Raw genomic sequence first — 20,530 nt, forward strand, 5'->3', positions numbered from 1 at the left:
ACAAGCAGTTTGTCAAGCAGAACAACATTTATCAAAAGTTGGTTTTCTCAAGAATCAACAATTTCGACCAATACTCCTTATCATTTTGGTTTACATTAGTCCTATGCCATAATAACACATAGTACCAGAACTGGGTCCTTGCTTGCAAGATGATGTCAAAGCACTTTCAAACAGATAAAAATGTTGAGTAAAATGATTGTGCAGAAATACAAATCGGTAATACTGCCAACAAATTATCAATAATGATTGTGGATGGGTCGCTTTGAAAGCAGAACATTATTGGCCTAAAAAATTATTACCATATTTCCTGATGTGCCCTGATGCACTTAGCAACCATACTTCAAGGTAAACAGCCAAAATTAATACATGATACAATATTATTATGACTTTTATTTGCTGACTCATATTTTAGTACATCACAAAAAAAAACAACCTCAGCCTTGATCTACATTATTTTGACCTAATTCACTGAAGCATAACTAACTGACCTACTTTCAATTATTTGTAACAATATCATAGAACAATGTCCTAATTTATATCAACATCTTAAGTACTAGATTATTATCTGACCTTTTAGTTCAACTCGAGTTCAAATTCTGCAATATGGAAGGAATTAGAAATAGTTCAGAATAAATTTGTGCAAAATACTGTAATACTTCACTGGACACGTTAATATTAGATTCTCACATTTAAACAAAATAGATAAAAAAAAAAAGCCAGTCTGAAAGACAGCTATATCCCTCGCTGCTGTTTTGGATAGTGAAAGGGTTGATGGTATTGGGTGGAAGCATTGACGTTGTATACTTTATAGTCCATGTATATGACGACATCAATGAATTTGTTCCAAGCGATATGCAGCCAAATCATATTAAAATCCTTCAAGGGGTATAGGAGATACAGAGCAGACACAAAATGGAAGGCTCAAACCTTTGAACTTGAGTTGTGACCTTGACCTTGAGCCGACATCGCTGACTCATGAGTTTTGCACATCATCTTGATGAGGTAATCCTGTGACCCAAATTTCATGAAAATCCTTTAAGGGGTTTAAGTTATATGGAGCAGAGACAACTGTTACGGATGGATGGAAAGACACACAGAAGGATGGACAGACGGAGACCATTCCTATAAACACCCACCACTCATGGCGGGGGATTCAAAAATTTTATCAGTAAGTTTCAGTATGTTGCCTGATAAAATAGTGCAATTACAAAAGTTATTATATTGATATTTATCCAGATATATTGCTATGTATAGCGGACGCAACTTGACCCCAATGGTTGACCTTTGTATTATAATACATAATGAGGTACAACCTATTAGTAAAAAGGAGTGTAGGTAAAACACTTAAGCTCTTTGCATTTAAAAAACACGAGCTGCACGAGAAAATGGAAATACAAATTTATGTAAATATGAATTAGTTATTGGAAAGTTTAAAAAACTGTATAATGTATACAAACTAATTCCATGTGATATATACGGCTACCTTAAGCACCCCCTTATTTATACAATGAAATAATCAATATGAATAATCAGCCTAAGGTCAACCATCGCGGTCAAGTTGCGACTACTATATCACAGGTAAATAAAAATAACACACAAAATAAATCTGCATGCAAAAGATCTATTTGCAAAATGTTCATGATGCAAGAATATTCATTCATACAGTATACTACCCTGCATATATAAAATAATACATTATTGCCAATTGACCTGATTGTTTGAAAGGTATGGACAAAGGCATTTTAGTCTGTTTCATGTCTGGCCCAGTTCCAGCAACAGACTACGTACTCTTAAATAAGTTTGAATTAAGCTTATTCTTCCATTTATTCTTTCAATAAAATTTTGTTTCGATTTTCAATAAGTTAATTATGTTTTGGGAAATACAGGGACAGTCAGCATAACCTGAAAAAAATTAGATTTTGATTAGTCTGATATCAATATTTTAGCTAAAAGAAATTTCTGAGACCTGGAAAAATAAAGGCTTGCAATAAACGCACCTTATACAAATAGTGCAAAAATTTCTATGTTTCGTAGAAATAATATTTATTTATCAGTGCAACTGGAGTATAGTGTAAACTCAATAATTCAGTTTTACTGACAATCGATTACTGTCAATATCATAATAATGAAAAAGTCATATATCATTACATGTGAAAGTGATCTTATCTTTTTATATATCTATTTGATACTTACAAAAAATAGCAAATTGATTTTATCGCAAACATGCAACCTGTCACTGTTATTGGCGGATATAATCAAATTAGAGTGTTTTATCTATACACTGTATTTAAATGGGTGTGTCTTTATTTATCAACTTTTTTAATATATGCATTTAGGAATAGTCCACATTTACTTTACTAAATTAAATAACCTTATCAAGTACACAGGGAGAATATGTGCATTTTGATTGGTCTACAGTTACATGTTTAAGTGAGAAATTTAAAAGGAAAGTTCAACAAATAGGAACAGCAATATCTTCACGAAAGTTTGTTCCAGATCACGACCAATGTTCTAGGTTGTTACAGGTGATATATAAACTGAGAGGGATGTATTTCCTTGTGTATTACATGGCAACAGTAATATTAATGTCTGTCTTTTCTAACATACTTTTTTATCCAAAAGGTGAGACAAATATAATGTGTTCTAAAAAAAAAAATTACTTTCTGTATTAGATATTTAAAGAAGTTTGTCACCTCACATGTCTGGTAAATGTATTTGGTAAGGGAAAAAAATGGAAATTTTCCAAAAACACAAAGGAGGAAACATATTTTTTAGGTAGTAAAAGGCTTGTTCCATTTGGCCAACTCAGATATTTTCCCCCGATACCAGAAAAAAAAAGAATTAAAAAGTACATGATTGTTATAACTACGTCTTATTTTCACTCACATTAAAAATCCCCACATAGCATTTCACGAACCATTCAACGATGTTGGCATCCAACTCGTTCAAACCTTCACAAACTTGTTTAAAAGCATTTTCATTTCATAGGTAACTAAATGTTCCCAATTTTTTTACTTTCATTCATGCATCTGTACTGTCAGAAAACGATGCTTTATCCAGATTTCAGAAAAACAAAATTATTCCATACTGTTTGTGGTTTACTGAAATACAATGCTGAATTTAGTGCGACTACCGACTACGTAATCTTTTTTGTTTCTGTTTTTTTTTCTATTATTATTTTTTTCTCTAGATTTCTACTTCTTTTTTAAAAGAAAAGGGACATAAGCATGCAAAATTTGAAAAGCCTAAAGAGTTATCTCCTTTAGATAAAACAGTATGTATTTAGAAAATTTTCAAGTGAGATTTTTAACTAAATATAATTTCACTGGCACACAACTTCTTTTGAATATGACTGAAAAGGTATATATCTGGTTATCAAAATATTCTTAAAATATTCTTTAATACACAAAAAGCTGTTAATAATTCTATACAAGAAAATAAAACATAAAACTTAATCATATCAAAATGTAAAAAGAAACTGGTAAATTTTACTGAACAATGAAGATATTGTGCCTATTGTGATGGCATCACATAAAAAAATTGTGATTTTGTCCTGGTAAAACTGGGTAAAAATTACATTCAAATGACATGCAATAGAAGACAATTCCTTGGTTTTATATGAAATATCAAAACATCTTTTAACGTGCAAACACCAGATTTCACATGCGCAATTTGTCAAAAAAAATCAATCTTGCATAAGAAAAAATCTCTGCAATAAAATACAACACATTTATGTGCAATTCTATATTTCTATATCCACTGCAATTTTTTTGCAATTTTCGTTATTCCTTATTAGCACACAATACTTTTTAGGCAAAATAATAAAGTTCTGGTTAGTATCCTTGTTTTTTTGTTGTTGATTTTTTTATTTTAAAAAAAAGCTTATCTTAGCTTGCTTGAAGCAAAGTATTCTTATAAAAAGGTCATTATATAAAATATTGTCCTTAATTTTCAACCTTTTTGACAAGTTCACATGCTATAAATAAATGCAGTTTACTGGCCTTTGTCGACACAACAATATATATAAATTATCTTACAATTTTACATATATCTGTATGCTTAAAAGATTATAGTGCAAACTGCACTTTGTTTTTATTTTGATAAAATTACAGCATTTATTTAATCTTTGTGGGGGGGGGGGGGTTCTCACTTTTGTACAAATTTCTGATATTTTTCTCAAGTTTCCAAATCTCATAATTATATCTCTAAGTTCAATGTAATTAATGCAATATTTTCACTACATTCATGTAAACAGAATAAAGGAAACTATCCGCTCTAATTTTCCAACATCTGATTTCCATTAATATTTTATTCCATCCAAGTGAAATACTCTCTTTTCAGAAAACCTGCGGACATAAGAATCAACCAACTAATTATGCACCTTAGGACATCAGGTACAATTTTATACACTCTCACAAGGCAAACATATACTGTTTTTAACAATCCAAAAACCCTCAGCTTTTCCTGGACGAAATGAAATTGAACCAGCTAAACTTGAAAACGGAACTAGAGATGCTTTTGAGAAAAGCGCATGTCTCCCACAACTGCCCCTATGAAAAATGTTAGTTTCTCTAGATGTTTTAGACGAGTGGATCCAATTAGATGGTCTGGATGAGTGGATCCAATCAGTAATTCAAGGGCCATAAATCAAAAGTGCCTGGGCGGATTTGGCTAGTTATGAAACTTGGGTAAGGTCTTATGGCCAAACATATTTTGTTCAAGTTTGGTGAAGATCGGGTGAGAAATGTTCGACTTAGAGAGCGGACAAGAGTAAACAGACGGATTTTTTCGGTAATTCAAGGGCCGTAACTCTAAAATGCCTGGACCGATTTGGCTAGTTATCGAACTTGGCTGAGGTCTCATGGTCAAACACATTTTGTTCAAGTTTGGTGAAGATCGGATGAGAAATGTTCGACTTAGAGTGCAGACAAGAGTAAAAAGGCCGATTTTTCGATAATTCAAGGGCCATAACTCCAAAATGCCTGGACCGATTTGACTAGTTATCGAACTTGGCCGAGGTCTCATGGTCAAACACATTTTGTTCATGTTTGGTGAAGATCGGATGAGAAATGTTTGATTAAGAGTGCGGACATGAGTAAAAAGGCCAATTTTTTGATAATTCAAGGGCCGTAACTCCAAAATGCCTGGACCGATTTGGCTAGTTATCGAACTTGGCCGAGGTCTCATGGTCAAACACATTTTGTTTAAGTTTGGTGAAGATTGGATGAGAAATATTCGAATTAGAGTGCGGACAAGAGTAAAAAGACCGATTTTTGGTAATTCAAGGGCCATAACTCCAAGACGCCTGGACCGATTTGGCTAGTTATCGAACTTGGCCGAGGTCTTATGGTCAAACACATTTTGTTCAAGTTTGGTGAAAATCGGATGAGAAATGTTCGACTAAAAGTGCGGACAAGCTTTGTGACAGACACACACACAGACTGGAGTAAATCAATATGTCTCCCACACCACTGTGTGGTGGGAGACATAATTCGCCTTCTTATTAGTCTACCTGCAGGGGCCAACAGATCTTTAAAGGCCCTTATTGTTGTTGTGTAAAAGTGTCAGCATATGCATTATTATGGTGTCAGATGATTCTGTATCCGAGAGCTGCTGACCTAGACATTCAGTCATATTTTCGCAATGACTTTCATTGATTTTACAGCAGCATGAGAGGGCATCAGATGCTAATACATTTTTTTTAACATTAGAGATAAAAAAAGGTCACAAAATTATCTTATACATGAATTCTTTAATAATGCATACAAAAAGTCATATCATATAAATCGTCTTGTTGATGAAATGCTTGGAAAATGAATTTGTTCTTCATTTTTAAAACATGACAGATTTTACATCTGAATTGAGTCATCGACCTCATTTGCAAGTGGGGCAGTTGTCATTATACTGTCAAGAACAAGTAAGTGTACAAAAACTAGAAAACACTACTTGATTTTGTAAATTAATCTCGCCCGACACGTTTTCTGTACCTCAGCATGGTTACACATATAAATTAACAGTTAAATAGACCACAATGAATATTCATTAGCTTAATTATATTCTTTCTCTTAAGTGTCTATCTTCAATTAACAACTTTCTAATTAAACCAAGCGTGATGGTGCAAAATACTAGATCTATATTAATATATTAATTGACATATTTTTTTCTCTTTGTTTTTGGTGGGTGGGTTGTTGAGTTCAGTGTTGTTTTTCAATAGTATTTCAGTTACAACTAGCAACCTTGAACTCAAGGATTTCCCCCTTTGAATATAAATGAGTTTTTCTTCTTGGTAGGGTTTAAATTTTGTGGACAGAGTTAGACAAGATATCTATGAAATTAGCCCCCAAGAATATTAATGATTTTACAGTATTCAAATTTTAACAATGACCACTTTTAACTTTGCAAAAAATAATACTTAAACAAGGAAAAAATGAAACAGACGACCAACACAGCATTACATGCTGCAAACATTCAACTATATTATTAAAGATTTAGGGTCTGAAGTTTGCAAAACTGTAACTCATTAAATGAGCCGCACCATGGGAAAACCAACATAATGGCTTTGCGACCAGCATGGATCCTGACCAGACTGCGTGGATGCGCAGGCTGGTCTGGATCCATGCTGGTCGCAAAGCCACTATGTTGGTTTTCCCATGGTGCGGCTCATTTAATGAGTTACATCCGCGCAGTCTGGTCAGGATCCATGCTGTTCGCTAACGGTTTCTGTAATTGCAATAGGCTTTAAAAGCGAACAGCATGGATCCTGACCAGACTGCGCGTATGCGCAGGCTGGTCTGGATCCATGCTGGTCACAAACCCACTATGTTGGTTTTCTCATGGCACGGCTCAAATGCTGTAAAATGTTGGTAAAAACATTATAAAATGTAATCTGCTTCAGCTATTTAAACATTACATTGCAACTTGTATGACCTACAAACAAATAACTTATATTCTTTGCATATATTGTACATCAATGTATACAGTGATATACTGAGCACTCAAGTCACAAGGGGATGAGCAAAATTCCTCGAGTTATCGATGATCTCAAGATATGGAAAATGGCTAGTGACAATAAATTGCTGGCATGAGCTCAGGACCTCCAGCTACTGATGTTCCAGCGAGCGGTGTTTTTGTGTATTCTTTAAGGAAATACCTATTAGATTTGATATTAGTATAACAAATTACGTCTCTTTTTCAACTTTAACCTTTAGCCTGCTAAATTTCTAAAATGGACTGGTCCATCATTCAATCTGGGCAATACCATTTATCGTTAAAAGGGGTTTTTACTGAAAATTTACTGACTGAATAGCGAATAGTGCAGACCATGATCAGACTGCATGGATGTGCAGGCTGATCTTGGTCTGCACTGGTCGCAAAGGCAGAATCACTTGCCACCAGCAGGCTAAAGGTTAAAACTGAACAAGGAGCTGCATTCAATAAACGCCTGATGCCCCCGGTGGCATCCTTGTCGATACGAAGCAACCTAAGTCCAAAACGAGGTCAAGGTCAAACTGAGGTCAGGTGATGTTTGAACATGAGGAATGGTCACAGGTTACATCTGTATTAGTATCAATTCATTCTTGTAAGCAGTATTAATGCTAGACGAAACGGTCCCATTTGGTTAACCAAGAGATGGCCCATATAAAGCAACCTAAGTCCAAAATGAGGTCAAGGTCAAACTGAGGTCAGGTGATGTTTGAAGATGAGGAATGCTCACAGGTTACATCTGCATTAGTATCAAGTCATTCTAGCAAGGGGTATTGATGCTAGACGAAACGGTCCCATTTGGTTAACCAAGAGATGGCCCATATAAAGCAACCTAAGTCCAAAATGAGGTCAAGGTCAAGGTCAAACTGAGGTCAGGTGATGTCTGAAGATGAGGAATGTTCACAGGTTACATCTGCATTAGTATCAAGTCATTCTAGCAAGGGGTATTGATGCTAGACGAAACGGTCCCATTTGGTTAACCTCGTACGGACGGACGAATGAACGGACGGACGGACAGGACGATCACTATATGCCTCCCGCATCAGTAGATGCTGGGGGCATAAAAAGATAGGAAAGGCCCAGTTTTGAAGGAAATTTAGTTTATTTTTCTACTTCTTATTAAAATAACATCAAATTGATTATTTATGATAATTCCTTTCATTTTATTATGACAGTAACTAATAATACCTTCTAATTAGATACGCCAGGATGGAAGATAAATCGTGATGTTCGTTATCACTATCAGCTGCGTCCTCCTCTACATGTGTATCTGGAACATCTTCTCCATGCCCGCCTTCTGCTCCTTCTTGACTGGTTGCTAGATCTTCACGCTGCGATGAGCTTAGATCTAGGGAACTGCTCATTCTACGCCGTCGGTGTGAAGAATTAATCGAACCCATGTAACCATTGTTGTTTATGTTTACAAATCAACTTCAAAAATTTATGATCTGGAATAAAAGATAAAGCATTTAAATTTTCAAGTAATCAAATACCCTGTAAAATTTAATTGAACAGGATATACTAAACACATGTCATATGCCTGAATTTAAAACTGCCTTTGACCTTTGTAACAAAATATATACAAATTACAAAAGGAAAATCCACAGGATTTAAAGACATGTGCAGTCTTTAATTAACTACACATGCCTTCGCAGTTCAGTTAAGGGATTAACTATAATATTTTTCTGAAATGCGTAAATATAAATTTCTCCGATTTCATACTTATAAACTTCCTTGAAAATTTTTGTTATGTGTAATCATATATCTTTTTCTTCAATCATAACAACCTAGTCACCTTATTGGACTGGTACTGATTTCAGACAACATAAAAAGCTGCCAACAGAAAACTGCATAAAACCTGATAAATAATGAAAAAACTGCATTAAACGTGATAAATTATGAAGAAAACAAAGAAGAATAACATAAAATTAGATGATAAGTAGAGAAATACATACAATCACGATTCTCCTTCAGTATTATATCCATTTTATGTTTTATGCGCATTGCTTATATTAGATCTATTTAGTACAGTGTTTACTGGCATACTGCTTCATTTACCAACAACCTAGGTCACTTATTAATAACTCTTTGTCTGAATAATGATTTATACTTGACAGCTACCACAGAGAACTCCAAAATATATTATACCGTATAATTACATGCACCTATATTTTACAACCTTTAAGATATAAATGCACATGTACTTTCAATATAAATCAATTTTCCAGATCACTGCTTTTAAGTTCATTAACACACAATGCACAGAACCCTGCACATGTTTTTTCACATTTATTTTTTTTTTAAACAATTTTTTTTTTCCAATTTTTATTATCTTTTTTTAACGCAGAATTTGAATATCCTTATGCACAGTAAGATTTCAACTGCCAGACACAATTCACCAACAAACAAAACTATCTCAGGTAGCAAGATATCAATGTTCTATATATCAGCATGTTCTGTTTCTTAATCCTAATAAATATATGCAGAATGTTTCCTGTTTGACCTCATTTAGGTTCAATAATTTTTAAGGTTGAAAACACACAAAAATGTATACGATTGGCAAAGATCGTTAGCAACAATTTTTTTTCTCAATTTCTAAATTCTTGCAAAAAGATTGATTTTGTTGCTACGGTTTTATAATGTGAAAAAAAGTGATAGATAACTAGAACATAATATAAAACAGGCAGAACTTAAATAAGTTTATTAACATTTAGCCAGCAGGTGGCAAGTGATTCGGCCTTTGCGACCAGTGCAGACCAAGATCAGCCTGCACGTCCATGCAGTCTGATCATGGTCTGCACTGTTCACTATTCAATTCAGTCAGTATATTTTCAGTGAACACCCCTTCGAAATAATAAATGGTATTGTCCAAACTGAATGATGGACCAGTCCATTTTAGAGATTTAGCGGGCTAATAGTTAACAAGTTAACCATGTTACTGACGTTATATTGTATACTATGATATAATTACCGGTATGGCATAATCTGTCTCAAATCCAGGAGATAATACCTGCAGACGTTATTTCAAATGATGATTTCATACTGTATGTTTAAAGGTGGTCAATCACATTTACATGACATTTTATGACATTTTTTACTTTTTGTATATTCTATTACAATTATTTAAGGAACAAGAATACCCATTAAAATGAGTAAGATCCCTAACAGAAATCCCTGTTTTTATTAACTTCTATTAAATTCCATAATTACCCCCCTTTAATATGGAACTATCTAAAAAGGTGAGTACTTCTTTTGGTTTCAAAATAAGTTCTAGTTTTACATTTTCACATAAAAGGTATTTTACACAATCTAACTTACAAGAATTTATTTTTTTTTTTCACCTATCTTAGCTGTGGAAACAAGATATGCAAAAGGGAGGTAATAATAATTCTATAAACTGCATTTTCTGAAGAATTTCTGTTAAGAATATTGTCAACGCAAATTTTCCGCAAATGTAAAAATAACTGATCCAATATAGACTTTTTAACAATTTTGCTTCTTGTCATATATTATTTATATGGCACAACTACAAATGTGTGTAGGAATGTAAACCCTGGGTTCTTTCCTCCTCAGGCAAGTAAGATTATTTTACCGACATCTTTCTTTACTTTTAAAACTTATCATGTAACAAGATTGTGTTGTCATAATGACCCTGGAGCAGACTCCAATGTATCAAATGTATCAGATGTTGGATCTATTACAGGGCCATTATGAAAACAGGCGTTAAAAATATTATAGTACAAAATTTAGTACAAGTCTGGTTATCAATATTTACTACGTTACGGCTGTGGACCACTAATGACAATTGGCAGTTTCCCTTGATTTTCTGCATTTCCAAGCAGGTACGAAAATCCATGCATGAATGCATTATGGAAATTGCTGAACGCCATTATTGGTTCACTACCTTCATGTTTGTTTGTTTGCTTTGGGTTCAATGCCGTTTTTTTTTTTTCAACAGTATTTCAGTCATGTAATGGCAGACAGTTAACCTAACCAGCGTTCCTGGATTCTCAACCAGATACCTGTATTCCGCAAGTAACTGCCAACTTTGCCACATGAATCAGAGGTGGGGGACTAATGATATCAGACTCAATGTCTTCTATCAAATCGTCACAGAGAACATACAACCCGTCCAGGGATCCAACTCACCACCCCGCGATCCGTAGACCAACACTTCACTACCTTCATGAATCGGAACTGAACTCAAAATGAAAATGCATATATATCCAAAACACAATGCACTACCACTATGCAACAAATGATTTACTGTTTGTACCTGAAAAGTTGTTAATGGACTAAATAAATCTTACGTAATTCTTTTGTTTGGCTAAAATTTTTAAAACGCCTTAATATTGTGCAATATCTAGTGAAATTATGACAAAGACATGTACTGTAGCCTTTACCCTGCTAAATTTCTAAAGTGGACTGGTCCATCATTCAATTTGAGCAGTATCATTTATTATCTAAAGGTGTGTTCACTAAAAATTTACAGACTTAATTGTGTATAGACCATGATCAGCCTGCATGGACGTGAAAGCTGATCTTGGTCTGCACTGGTCGCAATGGCATAATAACTCTACCAGAAGGCTAAAGGCTAGTAAAAGCCAAAAGCTTGTTCATTGCATATCATAATTAATGCTAAAATTAATGCTAAATTTCCTTTTAAATCAATGTAAGAGGATCATTTCATTTTCCTAATGTGTTAAATTATCAAATATAGCAACCGACTGAATAACCTTTTCATATTAAAAGTGCAGAACAGTATTTCATCCCGTATAACTTTTAATGTTTTATCTACATCCGCCTGTCTTCTTTGGTTTTATAGATCAATATTTTGATATTGTTAATACCTTTAGCAAAGTTTTTTTCCCCTCTATTAAGTAAAGAAAGTCGAAAAAAAAAAAACAATTGTAGTTTAACATGTTTAAACATTTCATGCAAGTACATACGAGCCGTGCCATGAGAAAACCAACATAGTGGGTTTGCGCCCAGCATGGATCCAGACCAGCCTGCGCATCCGCGCAGTCTGGTCAGGATCCATGCTCTTCGCTTTTAAAGCCTACTGCAATTAGAGAAACTGTTAGCGAACAGCATGGATCCTGACCAGACTGCATGGATGCGCAGGCTGGTCTGGATCCATGCTGGTCGCAAAGCCACTATGTTGGTTTTCCCATGGCACGGCTCAATTTTATTATACTGTACTAAAGTTACAAAATTTATAACTAGTCTAAGTGCAACAACTCTATATCCTAATATTAATAAAATCAAAAGTTTGTCTCCAGTTATGGTTTCCTTCCCCAAGAACATCGAAACTTACACCAAAATATGAGAGTTAAGCAGGTAAAGAATGTATATTTTGTGCACTACCACTGTAACATAATAAAACAGAATTTCAGGGTATCAAATTATGTTGTCCAATGCAAGAACATTAATAATCACACAAATACGCACTTCCATTCTACAGCAGCTGTCAAAAAAGCAGTTGTTTAAATATGTACATTCAAACTTCGTTCACTCGAAACTTGATGGGACCAGAAAAATTAGCAGTTCGAGCCGAATACATACATTGAAAAGGGATTTTGCAAGGACCTTAGGATAAGTTTGAGCGAAGGGTGATGTTTAAAATATCCGATTTCGAGTGATGAAAGTCTGACTGTTGTAGGTGTATGCTGAAAATATTCGCAAGACTCTGAAGGACAAAAAATTATGCCAATTTAACTTTTACCCTGCTAAATTTCTAAAATGGACTGGTCCATCATTCAATTTTAGCAGTACCACTTATTATTCAAAGGGGTGTTCACTGAAAATATACTGACTGAATAGCAAACAGTGCAGACCATGATCAGCCTGCACAGAAGTGCAGGCTGATCTTGGTCCGCACTGGTCGCAAAGGCAAAACCAAATGCAGCCAGCAGGCTAAAGGTTGAAAATGTAATAGTCACTGCAAAAATCAATCACGTACAAGGAAGAGCTAAAGAAACAAATGAGGTATAGCTATCATACTTATAAAAAGATAATAAGAACTATCAGAATGTTATATTTGTTGACCTCTTAGACATTACATGCGAGCAAACAAGAATTATCTCTGTTCAAATAAAATGTTCCGAAAACTGACATTTGGACACTACTCTGACAACTGTACATTTTGCTGCACATATAAACTTATCAGTGAACCAAGTTCAAAAACCAGGTACTAGGTTGTTCAACAATTGATCTGAACAAATACATATAAATAATTATACAAGGTACGCCAACAAAACCAAGTACTTTTACATAACCTTGTCTACACAGGGAGTGAGGGACCAATTTCGCAGAAAGGCGAGTAAAGTTTGAAGTGCCTGGAGGATAGGGTGTGGGTGGTTACGAGCTATTAGCAAAATTATGTTTAGAAATGAATGCTTTATCAATCCAATATAACGATTCACAAATATGCAAGCTACAACTTTTTATTCATTCCAAGTTTTAAAATTTTGTCAGTTTAATTCAATTTACTGATTCACTACACTGAAATTTACGATTTATTTATTCTACCAGTTATTTTATCTATTTAGGGTATAAAATATTCTTGTATGAAACTGCATTCAGAAAATAATTACAAGTGCCTATAATATAATACTTCTTATCCATTGTTCAGAATGCAAGACTTGAAATATGATCCAGTAATGTGGTTATGAACTCGCAAAATAAAGTAGGGTTTACATACATTACAGTAGAACTTCAGAATACCGGACCTTCCAAAAACCGTAAACTTCTGAAAATCGGACGATTTCTCGGTCCCAATTTTTCTCCCTCTATTTTCTATATAGATCGTACTTCTAAATACTAAAACGTCCAAATTCTGAACACCGGACAATATTTTCGAAAAATCTGACTTCTTTGAGAACAGTTAAACTTCCAAAAACTGCATAAAACAAATAGGTAGATATCTGTTCAAAAGCAAATTTCATCTTCGATTCCATTGTTTACCAATTAACGGTGACCGATTATTTTGACAAATATTCCAATCAAACCCTGTCAATCAATGGATCAGACACCGCCAAAGACTGTGATAATTAAATAATGATCTTTCATTAAAGAAATGATTAGTGGTGTACATTTTGATGTTTACATCAAACATCTTCACAGATTTTTAACTCTAATAGCGGTATCATTAATAGCGAGCATTTAGTTAAGGAATCAATTAGCCAGCATTAACATTTAATTTCAGCCAATGGTTTGAACTTCAAAGCTGGATGTAAGTATTTAAAAAAATGAGTAAGCCTTTTAAAACCATGGCATTTTACAAAATCTTCCTCATTTATACTTAGACAACGTAAAACATTGTAAACTGAATGTCCTTACTAGACAAAATTAAAATAATTTGCAGGTCTGAACTTGTTCTAAATTACAGAGAACTACCTATGGTATGCAGGCGTATTTGTCCAAATCACACCGTACTTCCAAATACTAGTTACTTCCAAAAACTGGACTTTTCTTCCTATCCCGAGGGTGTGCAATTTTCTGATATTTCACTGTATCTCCTTGAAAATGATCATTAAAATGAACTTTTTGACAACCAACTGTGTTCTAACTACAATATATTATACATCATGCGAATTTTCACTGGTTTTGTTTTGCATAAAACTGGTAGTTCTTTAATACCATATCTATATACGTGGGTGTATCAAAAACTTTTGAATTTTGCCATAGTTTAAATGTAACATATGGAAATTTGACAAGGTGGTTTTATATAATGTTGAACTACATTTTGTAAATTTTAAAAACTGATATCATTCTATTAAGTACAAATGTATAATTGTAGGAAATGAAATTGCATGCCTATCATTTCCGCCCTGCCATAGTTTAAAATTAATGTAACATACATTTGTATGGAGAGAAATCAATGAAATTTGACAAGGTGGTTTAATACAATATTGAACTAAATTTTAACAACTGATATCATTCTATTAAGTACAAATGTATAACTGTAGCAAATGAAATTGCATGCCTATCATCTCCGCCCTCCTCTATTTTTCATGCTGCCCTACTAGATTAATAGATACATGTACTGTATTTTAAGAAATTTGTGAAGACAATTCTTGTATTGTTTCATTATGCATTAGTTTTATTGACATAAACTCAATGACACTGTATATTTTGTATTTTAATTTTAGCTTGCATTTTTGGGTGTGTTTTCAAACAGGACAGTTTTTGTTCCTCAATAAATCTCTTAGACTAACAGAATATAAGAAAAGAGAAAAATAAAATATAAAAATATATATAATAAAACTCTGGATATGACTGAATACCTTTAAACATAAAATATTTTCAGTCCTTTGAGTGGAAAATGCACTGGTTAACCTTTACCAGAAAGGTCAAACTCACTGAGAATCCTACTATATTTTGGAATTGTATTTTGTTCCTTTTTCATCTGTTTATTTCATTGACTTAAATTCCACTATAATGTATATTTTGTTTTTCAATTTTACCATGTCAGGACTCAGAGGTCTAGCTAGGTCCAATTTTTTGGGAGAAGAGAAGTCACTTCTCCCTCAGATTGGTTTAGGGAGAAGTGGCGAGACTTTAAGGAGGTGGGAATACTTGAGTGATCCGAAAGGTGGCTGTAATTTTCTTGTTTCTAGATAAAAGCATTGATGTGACCATTCATTTTCTTAGTTAGACTATTTTCCATACAGTGGTTATTGTTTCAAAAGTTGTTTTCAAAATTCAAGACGATGCTGTAAATTTAACCCGCCGATTTTTTGCTATATCTTGTCTAAGTGTTTGTTATTAACACCGAGTCACCAACTCGGCAAACAGTATCTCACCTGAATAAAACTGTATAGACTGGAAATACATATTCAAATCAATTCATGGATGGAAGTTAATTTAACGTAGTTACATTATATGACGCTCTTTTACCATAGACAACAACTAATTGTGTACAATATTCCAATTTATCACATGGTTAATCAGCAATTTCTTCGTAAAACATTGTTTTTTGCACTCGAACATGTTGACAATTAACGTAAAGTGTCAAAGACATAACTGTGGTGCTGATTGGCTGAACACAATCGACTCTGTTGTATCGGATAATTTGATTCCTTTCACACTTCTCGGGAAAATCTCGCAAGTACCTGAAGTAGGCGGAGTTTAAATTATGCTATCGGCGTGTGTGTATGTGTATTCAACACTCATTTTGACACCGTGCAAATTGTCAAAAGTTAGGGTAGCAGTAATTAGCGAGTGTAGATAGGAAATAAAATTGTGCAGCTTGCATTTTGCTTTGAGGTTAGATTTGAGCGAAGTTTGAAGTTCCAAAGAAACTATGTCGCTCAAGTCGCCCACTCGCGAGAGCCCTGCATGTACCTTGCCATTTTAGTGTTTTCCCACATGATTTTTTTCTCCTCAAATAACTATAACAGAATACACAAAGTGAAAAAAATGTCCTAAAATATTGCTTAAAATGAGATTGTTAACCTTTAGTAATAACAATATTGATGTTCAAAAATAGCAATTTTTCCTAAAAAATTGATATTTATTAAGCATATATAAATTGTGATAATCATTGCACTTGATGACACAAATGCTATCAGTGATACTATATCATCACAAACAAATAACAGTCTTTGTTGAACAAAAAATATCCTTCTATTTTGTTTCTTTGTGCTGCAACAATGTTTTCCTGCGACCTCGTTTAGAACTAAAACTAGTAGAAGTGGCTATTTTAATGGCACAGGGGTGTGGAAATCCCAATATTTTTCACTTGTCCACGGACAAATGAAACTTAAAAATCTACTTGTTGTCCGCAGTCAAAACTTACTTGTCCGGATTTTCAACATTTTAGCATGCAAATAATTCTTTATTTTGGACAATAATCTACAAGTAATAACAAAAGCGAAAATAACAAAGTGTAATACTGTACTGTAGCTGTTTCAAAAAATAAGCTTTCGACACTTTAGCTTGTGTTCGTCCGCAAGGTTGTTGAACATTCAACAGAAATACCTAAAGACTGCTCATCATGCCATGTGAACCCATACATGTGAGAAAGCATGGCACTTTCTGACTGTTAGAAAAACAAACATGAAACTTCCTGACTCGTACTAGCAAGCTCTTTAATTGTGTTTTGACTATTTACTTTAATTTTTGTTGGCAGACGAAGTTGTAAACGTTGAACAAATTTGTCCAAAACATTGTGATAATTGTTTACGTTTCCGGTTTCTATTCGACAAGTTACCGTTTGCAAAAATCACGCGAGATCATGATATCATGACCAATCAGAACGCAGAGAAAGAGCTGCTAAATTTAGACACAGTATGGTTTTCCCAAAACTGGAGAAATCGAGAGGCCCTTGGCGGGTGAAACATCCGTTTCGTACATCAAATTCTTTTATAAACTCCATAAAGTTGAAGTACTGTTCAGCATTCCTAAATTATTCTTTCCTTTTTTCATTTCAAACCAGAAAATTTGTGCTTGTCCGTGGACAAACGGAATGCGAAAACTCACTTGTCCGGAGTCAAAAAGTCCCGAGTCGGACATAGGAATTCCACACCCCTGTGGCATAATTAATTGTTTACAAAGCGTCCAAATAACACCGATCAGACAGAATGGTACTGTGATTTTTCCGATAAATAGCAACCTGTTCTGCTGTTACATAAAGTAAGTCTGTACTCTAGCGTTAAAGTCTCGTACCCATTTTATAATACGGAAAATGCGATACGCAAGAGGTATTAGGAATTTTAATTTAATTGCATTTCAGTACGCACACTGTATCAATTCAATTGGGTTTTCTGCAACTTTAATTGCATAAATACGCAAATATGCAGCTTATCTGGAGCTCTGTCACAAGGGTCCTCATTTGGAATTTCTTATGTAACTCAGTTTTGTGCAGTTATACAAACATCGTGCAGAAATAGCCCTAAAAGCCATTACATGCGCAATATTTTTTTAACTTCAACCTTTAACTTTCTCTGATATGTTACATTTTCCATCCCATCTAATGTTATAACATGCGCTGATTATGAAAACAGTAACATACCCCAAAAGAAGGTAAAAAATAATTTGCACATGAATTAAGAAATAAGACAATTAAAAACAAGAAAAAAAGGTTACTTTTGGAGTATGGGATAGCAACTAAATACTTACGACTATTGAATTGCAATGTTTACCTGTTACTGAATCACTGCGAATATAAAAATCACTAACAGGAAAGATATAAACACACAAAAGATGTTCCAATTTTTGTCCTGTCAAATTTTTGTAAACACGGTGTTACCTCCCTTGGAAAACCTGTAAGAATGATAAAACTGTGAGCTTCAGTCTCCGGCCGAAAACTACCAAATTTGACCTAGAGCGTCGCTTTGGTCCGATTACCAAGTATCAACCTTTCCTGCACACTGTTAAACCTAAGTTAAACCTAACACTAACCTAAAGATTCGTCGTCGTCCAGATTTAAAACAGACAAAGAGGCAACCTGAAAATCGTTCCCATATTATCCAAAAAATGGGACAAATAAAAAAATGCAGTTTCCTGGAAAGTGAGTGAAACACAGGTAGATCTAATTAGGATCACCTATTAATTTAGGTATTTCTATACTGTAGCAGAAAAAATATATATACTGTTCATTGTTTCACTCAGATGATAACTGAACCTACCAGAGTAACTGATACTACAGTAGGCCTACTAGTAATTATCTTGTCAAATCCTACTTTGGCGGAAACTGTAAAAGTTATTCCTGGTTTCAGTCATCAACTGTATTCATTTTACTGGCATTCATTCATCACTAAGGATCTGTCAAAAAGCAAAACACGATTTTTTTTGTTTGATAAGGCAAACTGGTCCGAATTTAAAAGAGCCACTCGAAATCGTCTGCAAACTTTGAATTAGTCCCAATCCGTGACTCTAGTTACCTCCCCTGACGGTAATATCAAACTGAAATTAAATGAAAGTGATAATTACGCAACGGGTTGGACTAACTTTGAATGTACAAGATAAGAATAAGTTAGAAGACTCAGTTTCACTGAAGTCATACATGCCGTTTATACCAAGTTTAGATTATTAATGGTAAACAACACCTGCCATTGAAGAATGTTGAAATTGAAAAGTTGATGAAGAAACATGACAGATTATAAAGTTAAAGTTAAAAAAAAAGCAAAAATCTTACACTGTTCACTAAACTTAGTAATATTTTAGATCATGTCACTTAATATCCCAGTGGACAATCGGCGTGGTTTTCATACCCGACGGTCTTGTGAAATCCAACCAGTGGGTTTTATTCATGACTAAGAGCTAATATCCCGGTGGACAATCGGCATGGTTTTCATGCCCGACGGTCTTGTGAAATCCAAACAGTGGCTTTTATTAATGACTTAGAGCTAATATCCCGGTGGACAATCGGCATGGTTTTCATGCCCGACGGGCTTGTGAAATCCAACCTATGGCTTTTATTCATGACTTAGAGCTAATATCCCGGTGGATAATCGGCATGGTTTTCATGCCCGACGGGCTTGTGAAATCCAACCAGTGGGTTTTATTCATGACTTAGAGCTAATATCCCGGTGGACAATCGGCATGGTTTTCATGCCCGACGGTCTTGTGAAATCCAACCAGTGGCTTCAGCGGGTTTTATTAATGACTTGGAGCTAATTAATATCCCGGTGGACAATCGGCATGGTTTTCATGCCCGACGGTCTTGTGAAATCCAACCAGTGGCTTTTATTCATGACTTAGAGCTATTATCCCGGTGGACAATCGGCATGGTTTTCATGCCCGACGGTGTCCTGAAATCCAGCCAGTGGGTTTTATTAATGACTTAGAGCTCGAAGTCGATACAGCGAAGCCAGGTTGATGTTGCCATCATTGATTACTCTGAAGACTTAAATGTAGCCCACCAGGGCAGACTACTACTAAAATTAGCCCATTACTGTATGGCATCAGGGACTCTACTCATTCTTTAATTTTTGAAGCATTTGATAAGCGAACTCAAAAAGTTATGGTCGATGGGGCAACATCCAGCTCGGCTCCTATTACATCAAGCGTACCTAAAACGCTAAAACGTCCGTCTTAGGACCTCTCCTATTTCCGCTTAACATGAATAACCTACTTGCGTCTGAGTCTTCAAGCGTATGTCTTTTTGCAGATGACTGTATAGTTCATGATAGGACTATAAACTCGCAGACCGATTTAGCTCAGCTGCACAGGGACCTTGACAGTTTATCATTATGGCAGCAGAAATGGATGTCTTTCAGTGTAAACGAATGTCACATATTGTACGTTTCTAGGTCAAGAAAACCTGTAAACAATGTATAGGAGCATCTGTCTGTTGTCAGTCAGTCCATCAATTTAGGCCATGGCCAACATTCCAATACATTGACCAGTAGTTTCGGCAAAAGTAGTCTCCCTTGAATATACACGGATCGCGGACCCGATAACGCTTATCGATATACAGTTTTACCATAGATTTGTATAGGAAAATATATTTTAAACATTAAAAACGTATTTGTATCGTTATTTATAATTATCGGTAGAAGTAACATCAAATTTATCACATGTAGCTAAAATTTCCATA

The 20,530-nt window shown here is 34.6% G+C and overlaps 1 protein-coding gene across 4 annotated transcripts in view; it reads right to left on the reverse strand.

Annotated features, from left to right (window-relative positions):
• LOC123548997 (DDB1- and CUL4-associated factor 11-like) overlaps window positions 1–18,285 on the reverse strand; it is a 40,561-nt gene extending 22,276 nt beyond the window's left edge. For 2 of the 4 annotated variants that reach the window (XM_053545764.1, XM_053545761.1), the window contains exons 1-2: window positions 18,132–18,285; window positions 8,173–8,432 (exon numbers count right to left, since the gene is read on the reverse strand). In XM_053545764.1, the coding sequence (XP_053401739.1) occupies window positions 8,173–8,384 (212 nt within the window). In that variant the 5' untranslated portion in view covers window positions 8,385–8,432; window positions 18,132–18,285. Of the gene's footprint in view, window positions 1–8,172; window positions 8,433–8,939; window positions 9,514–18,108 lie in introns of those variants that run through there. The other 2 variants (XM_053545762.1, XM_053545763.1) reach the window with 2 other exon arrangements.
• Between the last annotated feature and the right edge of the window lie 2,245 nt (window positions 18,286–20,530).

This window comes from Mercenaria mercenaria, chromosome 6 (assembly GCF_021730395.1).
Source record: "Mercenaria mercenaria strain notata chromosome 6, MADL_Memer_1, whole genome shotgun sequence".
In the NCBI taxonomy this organism is placed as follows: Eukaryota; Metazoa; Mollusca; class Bivalvia; order Venerida; family Veneridae; genus Mercenaria; species Mercenaria mercenaria.